The sequence below is a fragment of the Lolium perenne genome, chromosome 2 (assembly GCF_019359855.2).
Source record: "Lolium perenne isolate Kyuss_39 chromosome 2, Kyuss_2.0, whole genome shotgun sequence".
NCBI classification, from domain to species: Eukaryota; Viridiplantae; Streptophyta; class Magnoliopsida; order Poales; family Poaceae; genus Lolium; species Lolium perenne.
The window spans coordinates 249,797,487-249,808,883 of NC_067245.2; the positions used below are offsets into that span (position 1 = coordinate 249,797,487).

At 44.4% G+C, this 11,397-nt stretch overlaps 1 protein-coding gene across 11 annotated transcripts; it reads right to left on the reverse strand.

Moving 5' to 3' along the window:
• Positions 1-236: 236 nt before the first annotated feature.
• LOC127335562 (peroxygenase) lies at positions 237-8,390 on the reverse strand. 11 transcript variants are annotated; one of them, XM_051362268.2, is made up of 20 exons: positions 7,848-8,390; positions 7,100-7,607; positions 6,769-6,864; positions 6,649-6,678; positions 6,407-6,536; positions 6,182-6,291; positions 5,714-5,844; positions 5,560-5,627; positions 4,966-5,032; positions 4,660-4,722; positions 4,539-4,581; positions 4,371-4,465; positions 3,926-4,001; positions 3,245-3,448; positions 1,431-1,580; positions 1,200-1,352; positions 1,047-1,132; positions 833-927; positions 616-741; positions 237-521 (listed from the first exon to the last, which is right to left on the reverse strand). In XM_051362268.2, the coding sequence occupies exons 15-20, from the start codon at positions 1,522-1,524 to the stop codon at positions 368-370; spliced, it is 708 nt and encodes a 235-aa protein (XP_051218228.1). In that variant the 5' UTR covers positions 1,525-1,580; positions 3,245-3,448; positions 3,926-4,001; positions 4,371-4,465; positions 4,539-4,581; positions 4,660-4,722; positions 4,966-5,032; positions 5,560-5,627; positions 5,714-5,844; positions 6,182-6,291; positions 6,407-6,536; positions 6,649-6,678; positions 6,769-6,864; positions 7,100-7,607; positions 7,848-8,390; the 3' UTR covers positions 237-367. The 11 variants fall into 11 exon arrangements, with proteins under 11 accessions (XP_051218228.1, XP_051218229.1, XP_071682718.1 ...); XM_051362269.2 differs by adding an exon at positions 2,966-3,061 and having other exon boundaries at positions 3,245-4,001; XM_071826617.1 differs by having other exon boundaries at positions 3,245-4,001; positions 7,902-8,390.
• Between the last annotated feature and the right edge of the window lie 3,007 nt (positions 8,391-11,397).

Sequence of the window (11,397 nt, forward strand, 5' to 3'; positions counted from 1 at the left end):
AGTGATTTAGTCCTTGATGGGCAACTGCTGGCTTCATTTCAAAATAAGTGATTTAGTTTTGTTTAAATATCTAGACGCATTTCAATGTATCGACACAATCTCATCCACAAAAAATTGAGTCAGTTACTTTCGAACGGAGGAAATAGTTTAGTTTGAATCTAGGTCCAACCGCGCCATGCTACAAGAGTGATTGGACAATCGGTAGAACGAAAGGAACTGAATACAAAAGCATAATATACTTGTCTCCTGCAACTTTATTTCAGAGGCATTCATGAGGCAATCTTTTGAACCACAGATACATGAGGCAATAGTCCGATCTACAATCATACTACACGTGAAGACATTTCCAGGGTAAACGGGTTGCAGCCTACTGCTTCTTCTGGTGTGCTTCCCTCCTTTGCTGGGCAAGGGACTCAAACAAGCTGCCATCGAAGCAGCGGCGAATAGTCTCCCTGGGAAGGAACCCTTCATCATCCTTGGCGATCACGTAGAGCATTGTCCACTCCGCCTTGCTTGTTAACCTGAATTTAATTAACACGTGAAATTGAGGATCGAGCATTGGGAAGAAAGCAAGAGTGGTTAAGATGCGATGGAAATCAGCAAGCGAGCGTTCACCATCCGATGAAGTCGCACTGCATCCGGTTGGCCTCGGTCATCCTCCACATCTCCCTGAAGCTGAGCTTGTCCGGCACCGTGCGGGCGTACTTGGTGAAGATGGCCTCGAAGTTGACCGGCATGAACCTGCGTTTCATAGTTGGAGGTATGGAGCCTTTTAGAACGGATGTATTGTGTGAGTTAGCATGTTTGGAGCGGATTTAGAGCTTGAAATTACCTCCCCTCCGTGTCGAAAGTCGAGGAATCGCTACCATGCTTGTTCCTGTGGATGTTTTTGATGTATATGGGGAACAGAGGAGATGGTATCCAGCCCTGCACCGACCATGACGAGCCAAGATGAATAAAAGTTTGGTGTATCTTCTTTAGCCGATTCTTTAACCAATAGCAATACAGAAGTAGACCATCTCAAGTTTTGTTATTTTTGTACTAACCGGTAGACTTGGGTAGCTTAGAACAGCATTTATGACAATTGATCCTAGGAAGCAGAGGATGATGTTGAAGCCCACCGACCGCAATCCTGCAAGTCGTGCAATATAAATAGGAACTCCACATGAATCTGGCACAGGCTCTCACCATGCCTTTACCTTGGTAAGTCTCCCAGGGATAGACGATGCCGTCTCCATCTAGGTCGAAGAAGGACGCATGCTGCTGCAGCACGGTCTTCTGCCCGTGCTCGTGCCCCTCCACGGTCCCTTCAGGATTGTTCGCATCGACCGCCGCCAGAGCTCGAGCCAAGTCTGCATGGATGTTTTGCTTGTCAGATCAACGCAGTCATTCTTAGACGAAGGAACCGAAGAAACAGGGCGGACACTCACAGGGCTTTGAGATGCGGGACTCCAGGTCTGCGTGGACGGCCCGCTCGGCCGTCACCGGCGCCTCCTTCGCCACCGTCGCCATTGCCTCCGCCATGATCGACGACGCTCTCCGTACCACAACTTCCGGCTACCTGGCAAGTGGCAAGCAACCTGCGCCACGGAGGAATCACCGCAACTGTGATGGATTAGTTTCTAGCAGGTCGTGCTCTTCTTATAGCAGAAAGGTGTACGATTGGCTAATCCAGAATCTTCGCATCACAGTTGTACGGAGGAATCACCGCAACTGTGATGGATTATGTCTAATCCAGAATCTTCGCATCATACAAGGCTAAGCTATACCTTTTTGAACCTATAAACAAAAGAGAAAAATCCTCAACATACATGCTCAACTAATTTGTGAAATAATGATATTTTTTCAGTAGTAATGAGTACTGATAGTCCAAATACTAACTGAACCAGATCCATTTGAGTTGCAGTGCAACAACTTCCTTTTCGGGCTATGAAACAAAGCATTCACATTATTGGAAATGGTCATGCTTCGAGGAGAAAGAGAGGAAGCAGAAATTAACCACAACAGTTCAATACTTGGAACCCACATATTTTCCTTGGAGCTTACTCATATATTTCATCAAATATATCATGCACAGGCAGGTCACGCAACGGAGCTAAATTTGACACTTATATATTTTCCTATTTCATTAATATTTAGTTTACTTACTAAATTCCTGAAATTAATAGCAGGTTTTCAAGTAAGAAAAAAAGAAAATATTTTGTTCAAACCAAAAGAACATGGTAATCTAATCTAATATAAGCCCATATAAAAATAGCAACCCCATATGCGACCCATATGCCGATAGGCCAGCCACAAAAGCAGGGCCCCCACTTGGAATAACCACGGCTTCCCATTCCTAGGGAGCTTAATGTTTTGAGGAGACCTTATTGTCAGGCAATAGATAATAGTCGGTGTTGTGTGTGTAGTGTGTACAACAGAGCTCCGCAACTGTGAATCTGAATTTACTTCATTAATATGAGATGATAACATATAATTTGGATTTTCATATGTAGTCCATTTTATATGAAATTCAATGGGAATAACAGAGGAGAATGATGAAGAACCCAATAACTGTTACATTTTCAAATTTTAGTTTATGGCAACAATCATAAATATTACTGACTAAATTGCAAACTATTAGCTTTCATGAGCATTGTGAAGTGGTTTGATGAAGATGACCAGTCCCTTCATGGATTTGCTAATAATATAACATGTTTATACTTGCAAGCTGCACTAATAAATATATACTTCCCTAACTAACCAGCAAAATTTCTAGCTTTTCTTCTTTCGAAGTGATATCCCAGAACCATCTTGGCTGAAATTTAACTGAAAACATGGTGATATTACTTCCATTTTCAAGAACAATGCAATGCAAAGTAAGTTTGTGCAGACATTTTTTTACTGAATCACCTCATGATGTGTTGTTATTACGGATAATCCTTTTTTTTGTGGTGATCAAACTACAACAAAGTTCTGGTATCACCTGTAAATATATTTGTATGACAGCAAGGCCGAATCTAGAAAAATATGCAAATTGCTGTCGTCACTGATGTGAACCATGTGTTGCTCCACGGCAAACCTGTGAGAAAGGCATGTGACCATCCACGTGCGACAACTCATTCTTAAGCATGTTGATATCAATCAGTCAATCAGAATAAGAATACAAATAATGGAAACAATTAGATAAATTTTCAGCAAGAGGATGAAAACCACAAACTGAAAGGCAGATATACATAAGCGACTGGTTCACAAATAAATTTACCGTGATGTTTAAGATGTTGTTGACAAGGGTGGAGTTTGCAGTGGTGTAATCCCGGCGGATAAAAGCTTGGCTTGTAAACAGCCTCGTCGGTCCTGATGCCGATAGGAAACTAGGTGATTCCTTTGGAGCAATGCGTGAAGTTGGGGTTCAGCCTCCCCCAGTGCTTGGGGACGAGAGAGCCGAAGTACCCAAACTCCACGACGTCTGCTTAAATCAGTCAAGAGTGAACATATCATCGATGACGGCATAGTAAATGAAACGACAAGCAAGCGATGAGCATTGAAAATTTGGCCGTAAGTTAACGGGATTTGCTCTGGCATAGCTAACAAGCCAATAATGACAACCCAACGACGACGACATACCAGATGAGAAACATCAAACTGTAGCAAAATTATGAACTCACTCCTAGTGAAAAATAACATTAAGTAGATGCCGCTTAAAACTGGCAAGAAAGAACAAATACCGTTTTTCCTTGGTGTCTCCCTGCATTTGAATAGAGAACCACAGATTTTTTTACATAAAGTGTACTTAGTATGTTAGAGTAACATGAACTCCAAACCTATCCTATGAATCCAGTATGAGCTGCAGGCTTTCATCACAAGCCATGGAAACAAATTTGTGAAATTCAAATTAGTAAATGTAGGGATCACATCAGCATGGGGGCAGAGTGGCCTGGTTTACCTCAGGATGGTGCAGAGAAAGCAATATTGCTAGTGCCAACGCCCAACTCAGGCCGAGAATATCAAACCCTTCTTGCCTACAGGAAAAGAAAACAAAGCAGTTCTTAAGTCCCACGGAGGTACAAATGATACTGAAGCTACTAATGAATACATTTAGAAACAGAACATGCCCATCTGCTTCCTTGAAATAAATAACAACCAGTATAAAACATTGCAATTTACATATTTGAAGAGCAAAAAGAACACTGCAGTGCAGAATGTCCACTCTTGAACTTTAATGATGATCATTCTACAAATATAGGCTACAGTACATCCATGCTCAACTTTTTTATTGCCTCAAATGGTGTTTTTTGAGCAGAGAAAACATAGGGGATCAATACGACGCAACCTATCAGGATTTTTATTTCCAAGAAAATGAGATCTAAAATTTTAAAGAATTCACTTGCCTTTGGAAAAAGGTAGCTGGTAATAACCACAATATATCTATGGAACAATAGCATTATGTGTGCATTGAGCCTTCATCCTAGTGTCCATACAGAACCTGAAAACCATACCATTAATCCAAGTTCTGCTGCTCCGGTTAATTAAGCAACCTGAGCAGAAGTGGCACATACCTCCAAAATCATGTTCATCAAGAATTTAAGAGGAATCCCTACACTTCAAATGTAGGCAAGATATAAGAGGTGGTTCTTGGAAAAATATCACCATATAAGACCGGAAGGGCCAACAAAATACCATGATCTCCAGAGAGGTCCTTCTAAGCGGCAGAGCAAAATGACAGTTGCTATCGGTACAACCCTATATAAAGATTGGAAAATGAGTAAGTATCTCCACTCACCCATATATTGAAATAAAATTTTGGTGCTTTTGAAGCTGAACCATCTGAGTATCGATTAAAAGAGAGGCTTTTAAAGATGCAAAATATAGCCAACATATACGATTAGAGAAGCATATCATGTTCTATGGTGCTCTAAAAGATAAACAAAATCACACTGGTAGACAAAATTGCAGTACTGGAAATCAGGTTTGAGCTACTGGTACCTGGAGGATTTGTTGAAGAACATATAGCACATCTTGGCGTCCATGTATATCCATACAAAGGCAGTGTCTGCAAAGTGCTATGTATTCAAATTTATGTATATTGCTGACGACAAATACATGTTAGTGTTTCGGATAAGTGCCACCTCACCATTTCAAAAGCTAAACTTGCAGGAGCACGTGCACATACAATTTCTTTCTAGGGTATACCTAAGCTACATAGAATAAATAAACTATTGGCAGGTAGTAAACAAAAATTCCAAACTGCACAGGGAACTGGTTTACGTGACTGAAGTTTTTATATTTGCAGCTATTCTTGTCATGCTTCTTCAACCACTGAGTGTAACTGGTAAGATTATTGTTGCTCAAAATTTATGTATATTGCTGACAACTAATACATGTTAGTGATTTGGATCGGTGCCACGGTTAATTTCAAAAGATAAAATTGCAGGAGCACACGCACATACAATTTCAGAAACTAAAACTGCCAAATGGGAACTTCTATGACACCATACAGGCGAAGCAATTCTCACCAATTACAAAATAATGGAGACAATGTAGCAGGGTATAGAGAAAGATAGAGCAGATACAACTTACTTGGCATAGGCTCTTCCATCAAGGAGAATATCATCATTGTGGTCCCTGAATGGCCTAATCTGCCATATCTGGTTCATCTCAATCTGATGTAACAGGCTGGATCAAGCAGCCCCGGAAGGGACATATGACACCACTAGTAAGGAGAGGTGCTCACCTCTGGTCCTAGGAGTCTCACTCCGATAGAGTTTGGCGGCTGCTCATTTTCCTCCCGTCGAGCATGACGAAGTACAAACCATGCCAGGTCTTGAGCATGTCAGTTGTTACCTATAAATACGATGCCAGGTCCTGAAATATAAATACCATCCGCTTTACTATATAAAAGTTAGGATAACAATATCATGAGCATGTCTTGTAAAAAGGAAACATATTGGCATTGGCATATCATATGGTGAAGGGAAACATTGGACTGAAAATGTCAATGGTGAACCAATATCCGTCAACAAAACTAAATCAATGTGTGATCCTACCAGGTAAAAGGTGCATCAGTACACATGAGTCTGTCACTTTTTGCTGCATAATTCCAAGGAGGGCCTCAGCCTCTCGTTTTCACATAGATTGACCCAATCCTAGTGCACCAAATCTTGGAGCATGCCAAATAAGTTTAATTAAAAACATTGTTTACCTTGTTGGGATTCCGCATGTCAAAAGTAGGGTAACACATCAAAGTTTGAACATTGGCTACATTTCCATGAATGTCCGGGGTAGCTTGTAGAGGAAACCACTATTTACAACCTATTCGGAATATGGACATGTATAAGCTCATATGTCATAAAACTGATCTCTACTTCCGTGGCACAATAAGATTGTTCTCAAAAAGCAATAATTCTACAAGTAGCAATCAACTTACCAAATAGTCATTACACCACTTGTTATAGAACTCCAAAAGGTCATCGTCCCAAACTTGAAATGAGTTTTGAGTGATGATGTTAAGGTAGCAAACGGATCGATCATATTAGTAGCAGAGTTGTATTCACTCACTGTAAGATCAGTGACCAGATAACTTACAAAAATTTCTCGAGAATATATTAAGATACATTGCCTGGAACATAACCCACATGCTGGAGCATGCTTTTGAAAATTAGAACATACCAAGACATTTACTTTTCAATGCACCGCCCGCTGCAGTATCATGGTTAAATGTGTAAGCTACAGAATTTCTATCGCTTGTTAGCTAAGATGAACAAAAATAGTTAAGAAAAGAAAACATACCATCCTCATCCTCATATCCAACTGGGATCATGCCAAGATGAATTTCACGCCTCCGAGCATCCACATCAATGGAAGACTGAGCACGTGGAATAATCTCTGCATGCAAAACAAAAGACATGCCAATTGGCAAGTCCGCAAGTGAGATGGAAAAAAGCAATCCCATCATCTACCAGGAAGATAAAAAACATTAAGTGAAATCACATAGTGAGAAACGGAAAGAACGCGAAGGCGTAGACAATTTTATGTAAAGAAAACGGAGAAACCCTTCTTTATAGTAGTCCGAAATTAAATATAAAGTAAGTGTGTGAACAATATTTTTCAGCGGAAATACCTGAACACATGAAAAATTGGAGAATCCAGAGGCTTATATCACTCAGCATAGAATTCACAGGGATGTATAGTTTACTGCTGGCATAGACTTGCATTTTGTTGGCCTTCCCATGGTTTGACCACTTACAGCTTCAGCCCATCTCCACCTCTGCAAAAAATGCTAGTGCTCAAACCTGCGTGGAGTATGCAAAAATGCTAGTTTACTGCTGGCATAGACTTGAATTCCCTGTAGCAAAAAGACATTCAATATCCAAATAATCCGAGTCACCAAAATCATAACAACTATGCAATTGACTGTGTGGAGTATATGAGGATCCCAACTTATTCTAGTAAAGTATATTCCTGTGACATATAAATGGCCTTCACCAGCACACAATATTTTGGTACACAAAACATGATTTTTTTGCATTGAATAGTAGGCAGCCGCCACCGAGAATTCCTATTAAATTGTTTTTTGGATCAAATAATTAGCTGGCATCACCGAGAGTAACCCAGGTGCACAACAACACCTGCATGAGAAAACAAAATGTCCAATATCAAACAATGACAAAGTATGGATGTGGTACGAATGGAATGCCAAAGAAACCAGTGAGGAAAATTTAAAAGACAGAGATTAAACGTTAGCTAATCGACCACTGTAACCGAGAAATCCAATATATTGTCATCTTATTTAACTTGGAGATGAAACATGAGCTAATTGACCACTTTATCAAGCACTATATAAGCAGTAGAAAAGGATCCACACAAACCAAAACGTGATGGCGGCTAGGGTTTTCAGAGCGGGTCGCTGGCCCGCACTTGACCTGCGCTGATGAAGATGGTGAGCCTGGAAGTGGTTGTCCCCTGTCGCTGCTGGCCTCCATGGCAGGATGATAGGTGAGTTTGGAGGTGGCGACGACCCGTATTCTTGCTCCTTGCCACCATCTATCTTCGGCGACCTCAATCCCCTTCGCGCCACCTCAGTCTCCGGCGGCCTCCGAAGAGTCTCCCGCTGCTGAGCCCCGCTCTGGCACCTCCTCCTCCACCTCCTCCTCTCTTGGGCGGCACGCTGCTCCTGCAAACGCACGCCCCCATCTGCTTCTCTGCCTAGCAAGCGGCGGAGGGGATCCTCGCCGGCCGCCCCAGGCACAACGGAGTTGAGGAGGACGGGCGAGGCAGAGGCGCAGGGTATGGCGCGAGGTGAGAGAGGAGGGCGGGCGAGGATGGGAGAGAGGAGGACGGGCGAGGCGATGGCGGCGATGGGAGAGGAGGACGGGCGAGATGGGGGAGGGGCGCGGCGTTTGGGGGAGCGTGGGGATAGGGTTGAGGATTTTGTCTCACGTTGGGCTCAGCCCAGCCAATCAAATGGCGACACGTGGCCCACTCGGTGGAGTAAGAAAAGAGGAAAACTGCCCAGCCGGGGCGCGCGACGTGCCTTACGTGGATGCGCTGTGAGAGCTCCATGGGAGTGCAGCAATCATACCTTTAGATGCGCACCGACCGGCCTGGGTTAGCCCGAGGATGCCAAATAATATTTAGATCCACGCCTGACAAAACTATGCTGAAGCCTGCAGGGATCCCCACTTAACGTGATTTTTTTTGCCTGGCGTCCCCAGATCCAGATCCATTTGAGAAATGCTTTTTAGAGCAAGTCTAGCAGGCTCCGTATTCACTCGATCTGTATCGGGCGTGTAAAGGTAAACGTCTTTTACGGGCCGAAAACGCGTCCCAAATATCAGACACCGTATTCTCAACCCGTGAAACAGATATTCTGTTTCACGGGTTGAGAATACGGGGCCTGGTATTTTAGATGTGTTTTCAGCCCGTAAAAGCAGGGTTTTAGATAGATTTCCATACCAAACATGATCATGAATACAATGTGATGCATAGTTCATAGCTTTTACATCAAATCATTGCGATCTTAGCAAAGTTCAGCCACGGCGGTACCAAAAAGATACACCTCACCGTCAAGCATCGTCATCGGCATCAAGCATCGGCACCGGCAGAGTGGGCGAGGACGCCATCGCCACCACCACCACCACCACTCACCGGAGTAGACGCACCACCACCGCTTTCCCCACGACCTTGACGCAAGAGCCTCTTCCTCGTCATGCTGTTATCCTTGGTCTCCTTCCACCATGCTAATTGATCCTCGTCCATGTCCTTGGTTGGTATCATCATGATCTCCTTCTCCTCGGCCAAGAGCTCCTTCATCGCTTTGGTTTCCTTGAGTGCGAGCATCCTCTCATCGAATTCAGCCTTGTGCTTGGCTTCTTCTTGCAGAGCCTCCATATTTGCTAGTTTCACCTCTTTCTTCTTTTCGGTGATGAGAAGCTTAGTCTCCAATGTCTTCAATGTCAATGTCTCCCTTGACTTCATCATTTGATCCATTTTCTCCCGGAAGCTAGATGCCTCACCTTCAATCTTCATCCTCTCCTTGGCTTTCTTGGTGCCCTTGGGCTTGCCTTTGTTCCTTCCACTCTTATCCTCATCTTCATCATCCATCTTGAGCATTGCCGACTTTTTCGGCGCAGTTTCTTGGTCCCTCAACTTCCACTTGGGAAGATGTTGGAGCAAGTCAAAGCAATGCCTGAATTGAAACTCCTTGTTCTTTGAGCCGGCCATGTCTTTGTACCGCAATTGAGCATACTTGGGCTACACAACAACAATATAATCAAAGAATGATCAAACACATAGTTTGCACAACAAAAATGGTAGGGAGTGTGAGAAAACAACTTACATAATCCTCGTAAACGCATCCACTAGGGGGATTGTCCCTCACTTGGTCCATTGCAGCACTCCAACGAGAACAACAAGGCTTGATCACGTCCCACCGACCTTGAAGGGAGCGGTAAGACCGATTCGCGAGCAGTTTCGTCCGAGGCTTGAGCTTCTGGTATAGATCCTCAATGTGTTGCCAATAGAGCTTGCCGGTTTGATCCGTGTCGGTCACCGCATCCAACCCCACCTTGCCCCAGGCACGAATCAATGTCACGTCCTCAATCTCGGTGTAGTTGGACGAGCACGGCTTCGCCTGTTGGGCCACACCCGGCTCAATCTTGACAACACCATCGTCGACCTCTTCATCGCCAATCTCCTCGTCGTACTCTTGATCGCCTATCTCCTCATCAAACGGAGGAATTCCATCAGCCACGTCCACGGAGGAGTCGTTGAGGGCGATTAAGAATTCCTTTTTAGACGAATCACCGAACACGATGTGGGCGTCGTTGACGGCTTGAGGTTGTAGGATAACGTTGCATAGAAAACAAAAATTTTCCTACCGCGAACACGCAATCCAAGCCAAGATGCAATCTAGAAGACGGTAGCAACGAGGGGGTATCGAGTCTCACCCTTGAAGAGATTCCAAAGCCTACAAGATGAGGCTCTTGTTGCTGCGGTAGACGTTCACTTGCCGCTTGCAAAAGCGCGTAGAAGATCTTGATCACGATCGCTTCCGGCGCCACGAACGGGCAGCACCTCCGTACTCGGTCACACGTTCGGTTGTTGATGAAGACGACGTCCACCTCCCCGTTCCAGCGGGCAGCGGAAGTAGTAGCTCCTCTTGAATCCGGCAGCACGACGGCGTGGTGTCGGTGTCGATGGAGATCTCCGGCGGAGCTTCGCTAAGCATATGCGGGAGAAGTAGTGGAGGAGGGGTGCTAGGGTTTGGGGAGAGGGGTGCCTTGGGCGCCGGCCACAAAGGGGGGCAGCCAAGGTTGGAGGCAAGAGTGGCCGGCCACCCTCCCCTTGTCCCTCATTATATAGGTGGAAGCCCCAAGAGTTGTAGTCCAAGTCTTCGAATAAGACCCCAACAACAAAACCTCCCAAAAGTGGGAAACCTACTCAAGGGGGAAGTCCTACTCAAGGTGGGACTCCCACCTTTCCTTGAGGTGGGGCTGGCCGGCCACCAAGGTGGAGTCCACCTTGGACTCCTCCCCTTTAGGGTTTGGCCGGCCATGCTAGTGGAGTCCCTCCGGGACTCCACTTTCCATAGTGCCATTTTTCCGGACTTTTCTAGAACCTTCTAGAACCTGCCATAAATGCACCGGATCATTTCCAAACTTGGAATATGACTTCCTATATATGAATCTTATTCTCCGGACCATTCCGGAACTCCTCGTGATGTCCGTGATCTCATCCGGGACTCCGAACAAATATTCGAACTCCATTCCATATTCAAGTTCTACCATTTCAACATCCAACTTTAAGTGTGTCACCCTACGGTTCGTGAACTATGCGGACATGGTTGAGTACTCACTCCGACCAATAACCAATAGCGGGATCTGGAGATCCATAATGGCTCCCACATATTCAATGATG

Excerpts from the sequence above, each read along its gene's own strand:
- LOC127335562 (XM_071826617.1), bottom strand. The coding sequence starts at position 1,524 with ATGGCGGAGGCAATGGCGACGGTGGCGAAGGAGGCGCCGGTGACGGCC. Across the intron at positions 1,353-1,430 it reads GTCCCGCATCTCAAAGCCCT|ACTTGGCTCGAGCTCTGGCG; the intron begins GTGAGTGTCCGC and ends ACATCCATGCAG. Across the intron at positions 1,133-1,199 it reads TCCCTGGGAGACTTACCAAG|GATTGCGGTCGGTGGGCTTC; the intron begins GTAAAGGCATGG and ends CACGACTTGCAG.